Source organism: Chionomys nivalis, chromosome 2 (genome assembly GCF_950005125.1).
Source record: "Chionomys nivalis chromosome 2, mChiNiv1.1, whole genome shotgun sequence".
In the NCBI taxonomy this organism is placed as follows: Eukaryota; Metazoa; Chordata; class Mammalia; order Rodentia; family Cricetidae; genus Chionomys; species Chionomys nivalis.
This window is the reverse complement of record NC_080087.1, coordinates 68,951,021-68,969,402: the sequence shown is the minus strand read 5'-3', so window position 1 is coordinate 68,969,402 and position 18,382 is coordinate 68,951,021. Positions and strand designations below refer to the sequence as shown.

At 42.1% G+C, this 18,382-nt stretch overlaps 1 protein-coding gene across 1 annotated transcript in view; it reads left to right on the top strand.

Moving 5' to 3' along the window:
* Positions 1–18,382, top strand: part of LOC130868061 (leukocyte immunoglobulin-like receptor subfamily A member 6) — a 101,170-nt gene that overhangs the window by 75,447 nt on the left and 7,341 nt on the right. Inside the window, exons 6-9 of the mRNA XM_057760299.1 lie at positions 11,259–11,343; positions 11,504–11,539; positions 11,725–12,009; positions 12,145–12,447. Coding sequence (XP_057616282.1) covers positions 11,259–11,343; positions 11,504–11,539; positions 11,725–12,009; positions 12,145–12,447 — 709 coding nt within the window. The remainder of the gene's footprint in view (positions 1–11,258; positions 11,344–11,503; positions 11,540–11,724; positions 12,010–12,144; positions 12,448–18,382) is intronic.

Sequence of the window (18,382 nt, the reverse complement as noted above, 5' to 3'; positions counted from 1 at the left end):
GGACATTGTAATAAGTTGACTTTATTCTCTTTTATTTTTGTTTTAATTGAGCTATACAATGTTTTCTGTTTCTATCCCTTCCTCCCTTTTTCCTTACCCTCTTTTGTGACCTCCACACTCTCAATTTGCTCAGGGTAACTTGTCTTTCACTCCTTTCTATGTAGATTTATGATATCTCTGTTAGGGTCCTCTGTTGTCTAGGTTGTCTGGAGTTGTAGACTGTAGAGTGTCTTTCTTTCTTTGCTTTATGTCTAGAAGCCACTTATGAGTGAGTATATATTATATTTGTCTTTGTGGATCTGAGTTACCTCACTCAATAGGTTTTTCCCTAGTCAATATGTTTTTCCCCAGATCTATCAATTTGCATGCAAATTTCAAGATGTCATTATTTTTTCTTACCACTGTATAATATTCCATTGTGTAAATGTACCACATTTTCTTTTTTTTATTCTTTTTTAATTAAAATTTCCAACTGCTCCCCGTTTCCCATTTCCCTCCCCTCCTCCCACACATTGCCCCCTCCCCCACTCCCCTCCCCCATCCCCACTCCTCTTCTCCTCCCCCCAGTCCATTCCCCCTCCCTCTCGATACTGAAGAGCAGTCCAAATTCCCTGCCCTTCAGGAAGACCAAGGTCCTCCCTCTTCCATCCAGGCCCAGGAAGGTGAGCATCCAAACAGGCTAAGCTCCCACAAAGCCAGTTCATGTATTAGGATCGAAACCTAGTGCCATTGTCCTTGGCTTCTCATCAGCCTTCATTGTCCGCCATGTTCAGAGAGTCCAGTTTCAACCCATGCTTATTCAGTCCCAGTCCAGCTGGCCTTGGAGAGCTCCCAATAGTTCAGTTCCACTGTCACAGTGGGTAGGTGCACGCCTCATGGTCCTGATTTCCTTGCTCATGTTCTCCCTCCTTCTGCTCCTCATTTGGACCTTAAGAGCTCAGACCGTTGCTCCAATTTGGGTCTCTGTCTCTCTCTCGATCTATCACCAGTTGAAAGTTCCTGTGCCATTCTCCTTGGCCTCTCGTCAGCTCTCATTGTCCGCCACATTCCGAGAGTCCGGTTTTATCCCATGTTTTTTCAGTAGCAGTCCAGCTGACCTTGGTGAGCTCCCAATAGATCGGCCCCACTGTCTCAGTGGTTGGGTGCACCCCTCATGGTCCTGACTTCCTTGTTCATGTTCTCTCTCCTTCTGCTCCTCATTATAACCTTGGGAGCTCAGTCCGGTGCTCCAGTGTGGGTCTCTGGCTCTATCACCATCCATCGCTAGATGAAGGTTCTATGGCGATATGCAAGATATTCATCAGTATGATTATAGGATAGGTTCATTTCAGGTTCCCTATCCTCAGGTGCCCCAATGAACTAACTGGGGACATTGCCCTGGGCATCTGGTAGCCATTCCAAGTTCAAGTCTCTTGCCACCCCTTAGGTGGCTCCCTTACCTAAGGTATGAGTTTCCCTGCTCCCCTATCCAACCTTCCTTTATCCCCAATCACCCCGATTCCCCCAGTTCCCCTCATCCTCTCCTTCACACTTTTCTCTCCCCATCACCCCTCATCCCCATCCCACCCCACCCCCAAGATTCCAATTTTTTGCCCATCAGTCATGTCTATTTCCCATAGCTGGGAGGATATCTATATGTTTTTCCTTGGGTTTACCCTCTTGTTTAGCTTCTTTAGGATCACAAATTATAGACTCAGTGGCCCCTATCCATGGCTAGAAACCAATTATGAGTGAGTACATCCCATGTTCTTCTTTTTGGGTCTGGGTTACCTCACTCAGGATCGTATTTTCTATTTCCATCCATTTGCATGCAAAATTCGAGAAGTCATTGTTTTTTACCGCAGAGTAGTACTCTAATGTGTATATATTCCACACTTTCTTCATCCATTCTTCCATTGAAGGGCATCTAGGTTGCTTCCAGGTTCTGGCTATTACAAATAATGTTGCTATGAACATAGTTGGACAAATGCTTTGGTCATATGCTAGGGCATCTCTTGGGTATATTCCCAAGAGTGGTATTGCTGGGTCCAGGGGTAGGTTGATCCCAATTTTTCTGAGAAACCGCCACACTGATTTCCAAAGTGGTTGCACAAGTTTGCAGTCCCACCAGCAATGGAAGAGGGTACCCCTTTCTCCACAACCTCTCCAGCAAAGGCTATCCTTGGTGTTTTTGATTTTAGCCATTCTGACAGGTTTAAGATGATATCTCAGAGATGTTTTGATTTGCATTTCTCTGATCGCTAAGGAGGTTGAGCATGACCTTAAGTATCTTTTGGCCATTTTAACTTCTTCTGTTGAGAATTCTCTGTTCAGTTCAGTGCCCCATTTTTTAATTGGGTTAATTATCCTTTTAAAGTCTAGTTTCTTGAGTTCTTTATATATTTTGGAGATCAGACCTTTGTCTGTTGCGGGGTTGGTGAAGATCTTCTCCCAGTCAGTAGGCTGCCTTTTTGTCTTAATGACAGTGTCCTTTGCTTTACAGAAGCTTCTCAGTTTCAGGAGGTCCCATTTATTCAATGTTGCCCTTAATGTCTGTGCTGCTGGGGTTATACATAGGAAGCGATCTCCTGTGCCCATATGTTGTCAGGTACTTCCCATCTTCTCTTCTATCAGGTTCAGTGTGTTCAGATTGATATTGAGGTCTTTGATCCATTTGGACTTGAGTTTTGTGCATGGTGATAGATATGGGTCTATTTTCATTCTTCTACAGGTTGACATCCAATTGTGCCAGCACCATTTGTTGAAGATGCTTTCTTTCTTCCATTGTATACTTTTAGCTCCTTTATCGAAAATCAGTTGTTCATAGGTTTGTGGGTTAAATCCGGGTCTTCTATACGATTCCATTGGTCGACTTCTCTGTTTTTATGTCAGTACCACGCTGTTTTCATTACTGTAGCTCTGTAATAGAGTTTGAAGTCAGGGATGGTAATGCCTCCAGAAGTTCCTTTATTGTATAAGATTGTTTTGGCTATCCTGGGTTTTTTGTTTCTCCATATAAACTTGATTATTGTCCTTTCAAGATCTGTGAAGAATTTTGATGGGATTTTAATGGGGATTGCATTGAATCTATAAATTGCCCTTGGTAGAATTGCCATTTTTACTATGTTGATTCTCCCAATCCAAGAGCAAGGGAGATCCTTCCATTTTCTGGTATCCTCTTCAATTTCTTTCTTCAATTCCTTAAAGTTTTTGTCAAATAGATCTTTCACTTCCTTGGTTAGAGTTACCCCAAGATATTTTATGCTGTTTGTGGCTATCGTGAAAGGTGATGATTCTCTTATTTCTCTCTCTGCTTCCATATCCTTTGTGTATAAGAGGGCGACTGATTTTTTGGAGTTGATCTTGTATCCTGCCACATTACTAAAGGCGTTTATCAGCTGTAGGAGTTCTTTGGAGGAGTTTTTGGGGTCGCTCATGTACACTATCATATCATCTGCAAATAATGCAAGTTTAACTTCTTCCTTTCCAATTTGAATCCCCTTTATCCCCTTATGTTGTCTTATTGCTATTGCTAAAACTTCGAGAACTATATTGAAGAGGTATGGAGAGAGTGGACAGCCTTGGCGTGTTCCTGATTTTAGTGGGATGGCTTTAAGTTTCTCTCCATTTAATTTGATATTAGCTGTTGGCTTGCTGTATATAGCTTTAATTATATTTAGGTATGACCCTTGTATCCCTAATCTCTCCAAGACTTTTATCATAAAGGGATGTTGAATTTTGTCAAATGCTTTTTCAGCATCTAATGAAACGATCATATGGTTTTTTTCTTTCAGTTTATTTATATGATGGATTACATTGATAGATTTGCGTATGTTAAACCAGCCCTGCATCTCTGGTATGAAGCCTACTTGATCATAATGGATAATTTTTCTAATGTGTTCTTGGATTCGGTTTGCCAGAATTTTGTTGAGGATTTTTGCGTCGATGTTCATGAGTGAGATTGGCCTGTAATTCTCTTTCTTGGTTGGGTCTTTGTGTGGTTTTGGTATCAGAGTTACTGTAGCTTCATAAAAGGAATTTGGCAATGACTCTTCTGTTTCTATATTGTGAAATACATTAAGGAGAATAGGTATTAGGTCTTCTTGGAAGTTCTGGTAGAATTCCGCATTGAAACCATCTGGTCCTGGACTTTTTTTGGAAGGGAGGTTTTTGATAACCGCTTCTAATTCTTCACAACTAACAGGTCTATTTAGGTTGTTCACCTGGTCCTGGTTTAACTTTGGTATATGGTATTTATCTAAAAAAGTGTCCATTTCTTTTACATTTTCCAGTTTTGTGGCATACAGGCTTTTGTAGTAAGATCTAATGATTCTCTGAATTTCCTCTGTGTCTGTGGTTATGTCCCCCTTTTCATTTCTGATCTTATCAATTTGCAAATTCTCTCTCTGCTGTTTGATTAGTTTGGATAGGGGTTTATCAATCTTGTTGATTTTCTCCAGGAACCAGCTTTTTGATTCATTGATTCTTTCAATTGTTTTCTGTGTTTCTATTTTGTTGATTTCAGCCCTCAGTTTGATTATTTCCAGTCTTCTACTCCTTCTAGGTGAGTCTGCTTCTTTTTTTTCTAGAGCTTTCAGGTGGGCTGTTAAGTCTCCAATGTGTGCTTTCTCTGTTTTCTTTAAGTGGGCAGTTAGTGCTATGAACTTTCCTCTCAGGACTGCTTTCATAGTATCCCATAGGTTTGAGTATGTTGTTTCTTTATTTTCATTGTCTTCAAGGAAGAGTTTAATTTCTTTCTTTATTTCTTCCTTAATCCAGGTATGGTTCAGTAGTTGACTATTCAGTTTCCATGAGTTTGTAGGCTTTCTGGGGGTAGCATTGTTGCTGAATTCTAGCTTTAATCCATGGTGATCTGATAAGATACAGGTGGTTATTAATATTTTTTTGTAACTGTGGATGTTTGCTTTGTTACCGAGTATGTGGTCGATTTTTGAGAAGGTTCCATGAGCTGCAGAGAAGAAGGTATATTCTTTCCTATTTGGGTGGAATATTCTATAGATGTCTGTTAAGTCCATTTGATTCATTACCTCCATTAATTCTCTTATTTCTCTGTTAGGTTTCTGTCTACTTGACCTGTCCATTGGTGAGAGAGGAGTATTAAAGTCTCCTACTATTAATGTGTGCGGTTTGATGGCTGCCTTGAGTTTTAACAATGTTTCTTTTATGTACGTGGGTGCTTTTATATTAGGGGCATAGATATTCAGGATTGAGACTTCATCCTGATGAATTGTTCCTGTTATGAGTAGAAAATGTCCCTTTCCATCTCTCCTGATTGATTTAAGTTTGAAGTCAACTTTGTTAGAAATTAGTATGGCCACCCCTGCTTGTTTCTTAGGTCCATTTACTTGATAAGCCTTATCCCAACCCTTTACTCTGAGTAGGTGCCTGTCTTTGTGGTTGAGGTGTGTTTCTTGTAAACAGCAGAATGTTGGATCCTGTTTTCGTATCCAATCTCTTAGTCTGTGCCTTTTTATAGGAGAGTTGAGTCCATTGACATTAAGTGATATTAATGACCAGTGGTTGTTAACTCCGGTCATTTTTTAAGTTGTAAATTTTGTGTGTTCCCCTTCTTTGTGTTGCGCTGGTGAAGGGTCTCTAGTTGTCTGAGATATTGTGGTCATTGTTGGACTCCTTGGTTAGTGATTTTCCTTCTATTAGTTTCTGTAAGGCTGGATTTGTGGCTACGTATTGTTTAAATTTGTTTTTATCCTGGAAAATTTTGTTTTCTCCATTTATAGTGAACGAAAGCTTGGCTGGGTATAGTAGTCTGGGCTTGCATCCATGGTCTCTTAGTTTCTGCAGTACATCTATCCAGGACCTTCTGGCTTTCATGGTTTCCATAGAGAAGTCAGGTGTAAGTCTGATAGGTTTACCTTTATAAGTAACTTGGCCTTTTTCCTTTGCTGCTCTTAGTATTCTTTCTCAATTCTGTATGCTTTGTGTTTTGATTATTATATGGCGAGAGGATATTTTTTTTTGATCCAGCCTATTCGGTGTTCTGTATGCTTCTTGAACCTTCATAGGTATATCTTTCTTTAGGTTGGGAAAGTTTTCTTCTATAATTTTATTAAATATATTTTCTGGACCATTGAGCTGCGCTTCTTCTCCTTCTTCTATTCCTATTATTCTTAGGTTTGGTCTTTTTATTGTGTCCCATATTTCCTGAATGTTTTGTGATGAGAATTTGTTGGCCTTGCTGTTTTCTTTGATCAGCGTGTTTATTTTCTCTATGGTATCTTCAGAATCTGAGATTCTTTCTTCTATCTCTTGTATTCTGTTGGTTATGCTTGCTTCTGTAGTCTCTATTCGTTTACCTAGATTTTCCCTGTCCAGCTGGCCTTCTGTTTGTGTTTTCTTCTTTGCCTCCATTTCAGTTTTTAAGTCTTGAACTGTTTCCATTATCTGTTTGATTGTTTTTCCTTGGTTTCCTAGGGTATCATTCACTGATTTACTCAATTCTTCAAACTTTCTGTTATACTTCTCATCCATTTCTATAAGGGCATTTTTTACATGTTGTTTAAGGGTGTCAATCACTTTCATAAAGTCAATTTTATTTACTTCTTCATGATTAAGGTGTTCATGTCCACCTGTTGGGAGGTCGCTGGGTTCTGGTGGTTTCATATAGTTTTTCAGATTGTTAGGTGAATTCTTGCATTGGCGCCTGCCCATCTCTTTCTCCGAATGCTCCCCTCTGGATCTTCTTTTACCGGATCAGGTCTCCTTGCCTACTGATGTACCTTCCCAGTGATGGCTCTCTGCAGTGCTAGCTCTCCTGGTGTTCTAGTGATGTCTCTCCTTGCTTGTTGCAGGCAGGCCAGTGAAACAAAGGAAGTCTCGCCTGCCTACTTGCCCTGAGGATTTGCCCCCAGCGCCAGACAGACTGAGCTGGATGGTGTTATGTGCCCAAAGAGGAAAGGGGGCAGAAGGAAGAAGGGTTCTGGATGCAAGCTGGGTGGGACAAGAAGAGAGAGGCAGTATGCGGGGTATAGAGCCCCTGCAGGGAGCCCAGGGAGTATAGGGAGGGGGATGAGGAACTTCAGAGTTCCCTGTCCAGGGCTGCTTCCGCCGCCGCTGGTGACAAACTCACCGCACTGCTGTCTCTCCTGGTGCCGAGATCAGATCTCCGTGCAGGTTGGGTAGTTCGTAAACAATGCGCCTACCTTGGTTGGTGCAGGCGGGCCAGTGAAACAAAGGAGGTCTCGCCTGCCTACTTGCCCTGAGGATTTGCCCCCAGCGCCAGACAGACTGAGCTGGATGGTGATATGTGCCCAAAGAGGAAAGGGGACAGAGGGAAGAAGGGTTCTGGATGCAAGCTGGGTGGGGCAAGAAGAGAGAGGCAGTATGGGGGGGTAGAGCCCCTGCAGGGAGCCCGGGGAGTATAGGGAGGGGGATGAGGAAGTTCAGAGTTCCCTGTCCAGGGCTGCTTCCGCCGTCGCTGGTCACAAACTCACCGCACTGCTGTCTCTCCTCCCACATTTTCTTTATTCATTATTTGGTTGAGGGTCATCTAGGTTGTTTCCATATTTTGGCTCTTACAAATAATGCTGCTATGAACATAGTTGAGCACCTGTCCTCGCGATATGATTGAGCATTCTTTGGGTATATACCCAACAGCTGTATTGCTGGGTCTTGAGGTAGACTGTTCCCTAATTTTCCGAGAAATTGCCATACTGATTTCCAAAGTGGCTGTACAAGACAAAACAACAACCTACATGATGGAGGAGGGTCATCTGTCTATCTGTTGCTTTCATTGGTTAATTAATAAAGAAAGATGCCTGGCCTGATAGGGCAGAATTTGGATAGGCGGAGTAGACCAAACAAAATGTTGGGAAGAAGGGAAGTGAGGCAAATGCAATAGCTCTCCTCTCCAAGATGGACGCAGGTTAAGATCCTTCCTAGTAAGACACCACTTCATGATGCTACACAGATTATTAGAAATGGGTTAATCAAGATGTGAGAATTAGCCAGTAAGAGGCTAGAGATAATGGGCCAAGCAGTGTTTAAAAGAATACAGTTTCCATGTAATTATTTCGGGTAAAGCTAGCAGGCGGTCGGGAGCCCTCCCGGGCAGCAGCCCACAGCTCTGTACTACACCTACATAATGGGAAAAGATCTTTACCAATTCTACATTTGACAGAAGACTAATCTCCAAAATATAAAAAGAACTCAAGAAACTTGACATCAAAAGAACAAATAATCCAATAAAAATGGGGTACAGACCTCAAGAGAACTATCAACAGACGAATCTCAAATGGCTGAAAACCGTTAAGGAAATACTCAACATCTTTTTTTAAAATACTTATTTATTTATTTATTTATTTATTTATTTATTTATTTATTTATTATGTATGCAATATTCTGTCTGTGTGTATGTCTGCAGGCTAGAAGAGGGCACCAGACCCCATTACAGATGGTTGTGAGCCACCATGTGGTTGCTGGGAATTGAACTCAGGACCTCTAGGAAGAGAGGCAATGCTCTTAACCTCTGAGCCATCTCTCCAGCCCGGAAATACTCAAGATCCTAACCTTCAGAGAAATCCAAATCACGCAACTCTGAAATTTCATCTTATACCTGTCAGAAGAGCTAAGATAAAAAACATTGATGACAGCTTATGCTGGAGAAGATGGGGGTAAGGGGAACACTCCTCCATTGCTGGTGGGAGTACAAATCCATTGCTGGTGGGAGTACAAATATAAGCTGAATTTTAATGACTTATTGTTATACAACAGATTAATGCATCTCTAAACCTCATCAGGGAAGATTATTTATGCAGTGATGATTGTTGGCATGGAGATCCACATCTGGTCAAGGTTCAGAAAATAAGAGACTGAGGAATGCTCAGCTGTAAATGGCACATCCTTTTCCTACCAAGGCTCAGAGATAGATATGGAAGAGGAGAGAAAAAATTGTAAGAGTCAGAGATTGTGGCTATCTACAAGGAAACAGCATGGCAGTTTAACACACAAAATGACAGCAATTGAGACTATATGTATAAGAACTGTGCAAGATCAAACTAGACCAAATCCAGCATAAAGATGTGAGAATGATGCGAATTTCCATCCACATCTATCAGATATTGGTAACTGATAGCTGTGGAGAAAGGGTGAAAAAGTGTAGTATCTGGTACATCAACCATGCTTCATTGGAAGGCCACATATCCAAGATTAAATTGGACTTGATGGATTAAAAAAAAAAAAAAACCAAAACCAAAAAGGACACAAAGTTGATCATGTAAGGAAGGAGCTGTATCTAAGATGAGTAGGGAGGGGTGGATAAAATCAAAACATTGTATGAAATCCTCAAAGAACTCATAAAAACTTTAATATTTCCCATTTCCTGAACTATGAAACTTCATAACATGTACATTTTGTTTGCAAGAGTAAGATGGGGCCCCTAAACGCTGTATAAGTTTCACTTCTCAAAACAATTGATGTTCCTCTTTTTTTTTATTCTTTTTTAATTAAAATTTCCAACTGCTCCCCGTTTCCCATTTCCCTCCCCCTCCTCCCACATATTGCCCCCTCCCCCGACTCCCCTTCCCCTATCCTCACTCCTCTTCTCCTCCCCCCACTCCATTCCCCCTCCCTCTCGATACTGAAGAGCAGTCCAAATTCCCTGCCCTACAGGAAGACCTAGGTCCTCCCACTTCTATCTAGGTCCAGGAAGGTGAGCGTCCAAACAGGCTAAGCTCCCACAAAGCCAGTTCATGTATTAGGATCGAAACCTAGTGACATTGTCCTTGGCTTCTCATCAGCTTTCATTGTCCGCCATGTTCAGAGAGTCCAGTTTCAACCCATGCTTATTCAGTCCCAGTTCAGCTGGCCTTGGTGGGCTCCCAGTAGATCAGTTCCACTGTCACAGTGGGTGGGTGCACCCCTCGTGGTCCTGATTTCCTTGCTCATGTTCTCCCTCCTTCTGCTCCTCATTTGGACCTTAAGAGCTCAGACCGTTGCTCCAAATTGGGTCTCTGTCTCTGTCTGATCGGGTCATTTCAGGTTCCCTCTCCTCAGTTGCCCAAGGTACCAGCTGGGGACATCTCCCTGGACACCTGCGAGCCCCTCTAGAGTCAAGTCTCTTGCCATCCCTAAGATGGCTCCCTTAGTTAGGATATATACTTCGCTGCTCCCGTATCCACCCTTCCTATATCCCAACCATCCCATTCCCCCAAGCTCCTCCCATCCTCCCCTTCTCACGTTTCTCACCCCATTTCCCCTTAGCCCCATGCCACCTCACCCGTAAGTTCCCAGTTTTTGCCCGGCAATCTTATCTACTTCCCCTATCCAGGCGAATGACTATACGTTTTTCTTTGGGTCCTCTTTACTGAGTAATCTTACTGAAGTTAATGTCACTGTTCATGTCTGGGTGCCTCCCTTTTCCAAAGGTGTAGCAGCCCAAGGACTAACTTCATTTAAATATTTAGTAATATTAACTTCTCTTTTTTTTCTGTTTCCTTGTATTAAAGAAAGCTATAGAAGGTTTCCCAACATTTATAGTGCCTATCTAAATCCTTGTGAGATCTGTGAGTCCAAGGAAGGAACTTGTAGGTATCAGCAAGGAATCTCCTGTCTGATACTGACACCCATATAATGAGGGTGAAAGGGAAAGTGGTTGATTGTTTGGATAGAGGAAGAGCAATTGTTACATTTACAAGGCAATTGGGAGAGAAAACACAATCTAGCATGTAAAAACCCTATAATAATCTCAAAATCAGTTCCACGTGAGCCACAAATATAGGTGTTTGGTATCCTGCTTTGAACTCACCCAGAAATATCAGTTTGCACATTCCCCAAAAACTTCTTCAGAGTTAGAAATATGAATGAGGAGAGTAAAGGTTTCATGATATTGTAGATATGGACAGGATGGAGAGAAAGCCCCATGTGGAGGCTCTTAGTCCTCGGTCACAATTACCTGGGAGTTATTTCTAAGGAAGAATGAGGTATATTTGAAACTATTTGCTGGAATTAGAGAGGAAGAGAACTGGAGCTGGCTAAGGCCCTGTTACTCTCTCCAGTGTCATCAATAGACATTATGCCCACTTAGCCACAGTCTTGTGAAAATAGCATACTCACTCTCGAGGAGGACACTTCCTCTTATTTTTATTTCCAATGCTGTATATGCAATTCAGGGCTTTCCTCTTGCTAAGTAAGCATTCCACCAGTGAGCCAGTTGCATAGGACTTCCTCTTCTTGATGTGACAGCCCATTATCGAGAACACAGTGTCTTAGTGGTCACCTTCTGTGTTGATCTGTCCTAACAGTCACTGCAGCCTCATTCTTCTTCACAGCTGGGACTCCTGGAGGGAGACATCATGATCTTCACTTTTACAGTGTTCTTTCATCTTGGTGAGATTTGAAGAATGGAGGGATCATCCATGTCTGGGAGGGGCTTCAGGCTATAACCAAGCTCTGACTTATCAGGAGACCCAATGGTCTTGAGTGGCTTTGAAGAGGAGAGGATTTTTCAAACTTCAGGGAGAAAATCTCACAGAGAAATCTCTTTCAGGGCTGAGTCTGGAACCCAGGAGAACGGTGGTGGCAGGTGAGTCATTCTCCCCACCTTGTCAGATGCTGTTTCCACACCGAAATCAGTTGACCACCCCTGTGTACTGGATATGGACAAAAACAAGTGTGGGTTGATTTGCAGGATGCTTCAATGATAGTAGAGATTAGAAGTAGAATATAGGAAAGGAATACCCTGAGATATAGCATTTCATTTTCTTACAGAAAAATTGCACAAACCCACCATCTGGGCTGAACCAGACTCTGTGGTCACCAAGGGACTGTCTGTTGATATCTTCTGTTTTGGAACCCAGGAAGTCCAGAAGTACTGTCTATATAAAAAGGAACGTGTAAAACCCTTGAAGATACAGACCTCACTGGAGCCTGGGAACAAGGCCAACTTTTCCATTCCATTTATCACAGAATATCATGCAGGACTATACTACTGCTGCTATTTCAGCCCTTCTGGCTTGTCAGAATGCAGTGACATCCTAGAGCTTGTGGTCACAGGTAAGAGCACTCTCAAGGGTCCCAAATTCAGGTTATGCCCTAAGAAAGGGAATTTGCTCTCAGGAAATCTCACAGCCCAGTCTTTAGATAATGTTGAAAGCATTTCCCAGTCAACTTGCTTGTCTTCTGTTTTAGGATTCTACAGCAAACCCAACATCTCAGCCCTGCCAAGCTCCCTGGTGACCTCAGGAGGGAATGTCACCCTCCAGTGTAGCTCACATCAGGGATATGGAAGATACATCCTTACCAAGGAAGGAGAACAGAATGTTTCCTGGACTCAGGATTCCCAGAAACAACCAAATGGACATTTTATGGCCTTGTTTCCTGTGGGGCCAGTGACTTCCAAACACAGATGGGCCTTCAGATGTTATGGCTACTATGAGAGAACCTCCCAGATGTGGTCAATGCCCAGTGAGACCCTGCAACTCCTCCTTGTAGGTAAAGCAATCTTATCTTTTACATTTATTTGAAGCCCATAGATTCTTTACATGAGCTCTATTCTAGAGGAGTACAATATAGCTGAGAAACAGTTGAAGGATGCTTAGGGGTCTTGATGTAGAGAAACAGCAAGACCTGCAAGAAAACATGGGTGAGAGTGGAAGGTGTTTGGCATGGGCTATAGCATTAATACCTGGCCCATGTTTTCTCTGAGACCATCTAGGAACTCCTCTGTTTTGATCCAGCAGGACCATGTCTAGGTACTTAGAGAGACTATAACCCTCCAATGTCATGGCGACACTCACTATAATAGATTTGTTGTATCCGATGAAGGGAAACACTACATCCCATCCTGATGTGACCTGCATCCCAGGCTTAACTCTCTCAGGCTGATGTCACATTGGTCCCTGTAAGCAGCTCATACATTTGTCAGTATTCAAGGTACATATATACTGTGTCCTCCATGTTGCCATTTACAAATGGCCTTTGGATATCCTTTGTCCTATAAGAGACTCATATTCTACAAAGATCATGCTGGAGCCTGAATGGTCATCACAAGTTTGAAGGGTGAAGTCCAAGGAAAGATGAAAGGCTGAAATACAGGAGTTTTATAAGTGTAAATGAGTGAGAACAATAGGCATAGGAGGCATGTCTAGTGTGCACTTATATAAAAAAGACAGAAAAATACACCTAGATTTTTTTTGAGAGTATAAATATAATTTTATTTTTTTTATTCTTTTTTAATTAAAATTTCCAACTGCTCCCCGTTTCCCATTTCCCTCCCCCTCCTCCCACATATTGCCCCCTCCCCCCACTCCCCTCACCCATCCCCACTCCTATTCTCCTCCCTGCAGTCCATTCCCCCTCCCTCTCGATACTGAAGAGCAGTCCAAATTCCCTGCCCTACAGGAAGACCAAGGTCCTCCCACTTCCATCCAGGCCCAGGAAGGTGAGCATACAATCAGGCTAAGCTCCCACAAAGCCAGTTCATGTATTAGGATCGAAACCTAGTGCCATTGTCCTTGGCTTCTCATCAGCCTTCATTGTCCGCCATGTTCAGAGAGTCCAGTTTCAACCCATGCTTATTCAGTCCCAGTCCAGCTGGCCTTGGAGAGCTCCCAATAGATCAGTTCCACTGTCACAGTGGGTGGGTGCACGCCTCGTGGTCCTGATTTCCTTGCTCATGTTCTCCCTCCTTCTGCTCCTCATTTGGACCTTAAGAGCTCAGACCGTTGCTCCAATTTGGGTCTCTGTCTCTCTCTCGATCTATCACCAGTTGAAAGTTCCTGTGCCATTCTCCTTGGCCTCTCGTCAGCTCTCATTGTCCGCCACATTCCGAGAGTCCGGTTTTATCCCATGTTTTTTCAGTAGCAGTCCAGCTGGCCTTGGTGAGCTCCCAATAGATCGGCCCCACTGTCTCAGTGGTTGGGTGCACCCCTCATGGTCCTGACTTCCTTGTTCATGTTCTCTCTCCTTCTGCTCCTCATTATAACCTTGGGAGCTCAGTCCAGTGCTCCAGTGTGGGTCTCTGGCTCTATCTCCATCCATCGCTAGATGAAGGTTCTATGGCGATATGCAAGATATTCATCAGTATGATTATAGCATAGGTTCATTTCAGGTTCCCTATCCTCAGGTGCCCCAATGAACTAACTGGGGACATTGCCCTGGGCATCTGGTAGCCATTCCAAGTTCAAGTCTCTTGCCACCCCTTAGGTGGCTCCCTTACCTAAGGTATGAGTTTCCCTGCTCCCCTATCCAACCTTCCTTTATCCCCAATCACCCCGATTCCCCCAGTTCCCCTCATCTTCTCCTTCACACTTTTCTATCCCCATCACCCCTCATCCCCATCCCACCCCACCCCCAAGATTCCAATTTTTTGCCCATCAATCTTGTCTATTTCCCATAGCTGGGAGGATATCTATGTGTTTTTCCTTGGGTTTACCCTCTTGTTTAGCTTCTTTAGGATCACAAATTATAGACTCAGTGGCCCCTATCCATGGCTAGAAACCAATTATGAGTGAGTACATCCCATGTTCTTCTTTTTGGGTCTGGGTTACCTCACTCAGGATCGTATTTTCTATTTCCATCCATTTGCATGCAAAATTCGAGAAGTCATTGTTTTTTACCGCAGAGTAGTACTCTAATGTGTATATATTCCACACTTTCTTCATCCATTCTTCCATTGAAGGGCATCTAGGTTGCTTCCAGGTTCTGGCTATTACAAATAATGCTGCTATGAACATAGTTGGACAAATGCTTTTGTCATATGCTAGGGCATCTCTTGGGTATATTCCCAAGAGTGGTATTGCTGGGTCCAGGGGTAGGTTGATCCCAATTTTTCTGAGAAACCGCCACACTGATTTCCAAAGTGGTTGCACAAGTTTGCAGTCCCACCAGCAATGCATGAGGGTACCCCTTTCTCCACAACCTCTCCAGCAAAGGCTATCCTTGGTGTTTTTGATTTTAGCCATTCTGACAGGTTTAAGATGATATCTCAAAGTTGTTTTGATTTGCATTTCTCTGATCGCTAAGGAGGTTGAGCATGACCTTAAGTATCTTTTGGCCATTTTAACTTCTTCTGTTGAGAATTCTCTGTTCAGTTCAGTGCCCCATTTTTTAATTGGGTTAATTATCCTTTTAAAGTCTAGTTTCTTGAGTTCTTTATATATTTTGGAGATCAGACCTTTGTCTGTTGCGGGGTTGGTGAAGATCTTCTCCCAGTCAGTAGGCTGCCTTTTTGTCTTAATGACAGTGTCCTTTGCTTTACAGAAGCTTCTCAGTTTCAGGAGGTCCCATTTATTCAATGTTGCCCTTAATGTCTGTGCTGCTGGGGTTATACATAGGAAGCGATCTCCTGTGCCCATATGTTGTCGGGTACTTCCCATTTTCTCTTCTATCAGGTTCAGTGTGTTCAGATTGATATTGAGGTCTTTGATCCATTTGGACTTGAGTTTTGTGCATGGTGATAGATATGGGTCTATTTTCATTCTTCTACAGGTTGACATCCAATTGTGCCAGCACCATTTGTTGAAGATGCTTTCTTTCTTCCATTGTATACTTTTAGCTCCTTTATCGAAAATCAGTTGTTCATAGGTTTGTGGGTTAAATCTGGGTCTTCTATACGATTCCATTGGTCGACTTCTCTGTTTTTATGTCAGTACCACGCTGTTTTCATTACTGTAGCTCTGTAATAGAGTTTGAAGTCAGGGATGGTAATGCCTCCAGAAGTTCCTTTATTGTATAAGATTGTTTTGGCTATCCTGGGTTTTTTGTTTCTCCATATCAAGTTGATTATTGTCCTTTCAAGATCTGTGAAGAATTTTGATGGGATTTTAATGGGGATTGCATTGAATCTATAAATTGCCCTTGGTAGAATTGCCATTTTTACTATGTTGATTCTCCCAATCCAAGAGCAAGGGAGATTTTTCCATTTTCTGGTATCCTCTTCAATTTCTTTCTTCAATGCCTTAAAGTTTTTGTCAAATAGATCTTTCACTTCCTTGGTTAGAGTTACCCCAAGATATTTTATGCTGTTTGTGGCTATCGTGAAAGGTGATGATTCTCTTATTTCCCTCTCTGCTTCCATATCCTTTGTGTATAAGAGGGCGACTGATTTTTTGGAGTTGATCTTGTATCCTGCCACATTACTAAAGGCGTTTATCAGCTGTAGGAGTTCTCTGGAGGAGTTTTTGAGGTCGCTCATGTACACTATCATATCATCTGCAAATAATGCAAGTTTAACTTCTTCCTTTCCAATTTGAATTCCCTGTATCCCCTTATGTTGTCTTATTGCTATTGCTAAAACTTCGAGAACTATATTGAAGAGGTATGGAGAGAGTGGACAGCCTTGGCGTGTTCCTGATTTTAGTGGAATGGCTTTAAGTTTCTCTCCATTTAATTTGTATTAGCTGTCGGCTTGCGGTATATAGCTTTAATTATATTTAGGTATGACCCTTGTATCCCTAATCTCTCCAAGACTTTTATCATAAAGGGATGTTGAATTTTGTCAAATGCTTTTTCAGCATCTAATGAAACGATCATATGGTTTTTTTCTTTCAGTTTATTTATATGATGGATTACATTGATAGATTTGCGTATGTTAAACCAGCCCTGCATCTCTGGTATGAAGCCTACTTGATCATCATGGATAATTTTTCTAATGTGTTCTTGGATTCGGTTTGCCAGAATTTTGTTGAGGATTTTTGCGTCGATGTTCATGAGTGAGATTGGCCTGTAATTCTCTTTCTTGGTTGGGTCTTTGTGTGGTTTTGGTATCAGAGTTACTGTAGCTTCATAAAAGGAATTTGGCAATGACTCTTCTGTTTCTATATTGTGAAATACATTACGGAAAATAGGTATTAGGTCTTCTTGGAAGTTCTGGTAGAATTCTGCATTGAAACCATCTGGGTTTTTTGTTTCTCCATATAAAGTTGATTATTGTCCTCTCAAGATCTGTGAAGAATTTTGATGGGATTTTAATGGGGATTGCATTGAATCTATAAATTGCCCTTGGTAGAATTGCCATTTTTACTATGTTGATCCTCCCTATTCAAGAGCAAGGGAGATCCTTCCATTTTCTGGTATCCTCCTCAATTTCTTTCTTCATTGACTTAAAGTTCTTGTCAAATAGATCCTTTACTTCCTTGGTTAGGGTTACCCCAAGATATTTTATGCTATTTGTGGCTATCGTGAAGGGTGATGCTTCTCTGATTTCCATCTCTGCTTCCTTATCCTTTGTGTATAGGAGGGCAACTGATTTTTTGGAATTGATCTTGTATCCTGCAACGCTACTAAAGGTGTTTATCAGCTGAAGGAGTTCTTTGCTGGAGTTTTTGGGGTCGCTTATGTACACTATCATATCGTCTGCAAATAATGAAAGTTTAACTTCTTCCTTTCCGATTTGAATCCCTTTGATCCCCTTATGTTGTCTTATTGCTATTGCTAGAATTTCAAGCACTATATTAAAGAGGTATGGAGAGAGTGGACAACCTTGTCGTGTTCCTGATTTTAGTGGAATAGCTTTGAGTTTCTCTCCATTTAATTTGATGTTAGCTGACGGCTTGCTATAAATAGCTTTTATTATAGTTAGGAACGACCCTTGTATTCCTAATCTCTCTAAGACCTTTATCATAAAGGGATGTTGAATTTTGTCAAATGCTTTTTCAGCATCTAATGAAATGATCATATGGTTTTTTTCTTTCAGTTTATTTATATGATGGATTACATTGATAGATTTTCGTATGTTGAACCAGCCCTGCATCTCTGGGATGAAGCCTACTTGATCATAATGGATAATTTTTCTGATGTGTTCTTGGATTCGGTTTGCCAGTATTTTATTGAGTATTTTTGCGTCGATGTTCATGAGTGAGATTTACCTGTCCTATACTGATGAATATCTTGCATATCACCTTAGAACCTTCATCTGGCGATGGATCGAGGTAGAGTCTCAATTTGGAGCAACGGTCTGAGCTCTTAAGGTCCAAATGAGGAGCAGAAGGAGGGAGAACATGAGCAAAAAATCAGGACCACGAGTGATGCACCCACCCACTGTGACAGTGGAACTGATTTATTGGGAGCCCACCAAGGCCAGCTGGTCTGGGACTGAATAAGCATGGGTTGATTCCGGACTCTCTGAAGACTGATGAGAAGCCAAGGACAATGGCACTAGGTTTCGATCCTAATACATGAACTGGCTTTGTGGGAGCTTAGCCTGTTTGGATGCTCACCTTTCTGGACGTAGATAGAAGGACCTTGGTCTTCCCGCAGGGCAGGGAATTTGGACTGCTCTTCAGTATCGAGAGGGAGGGGGAATGGAGTGGGGGGAGGAGAAGAGGAGTGGGGATAGGGGGAGGGAAGTGGGGGGAGGGCAATATTTGGGAGGAGGGGAGGGAAATGGGAAATGGGGAGCAGGTGGAAATTTTAATTAAAAAAGAAT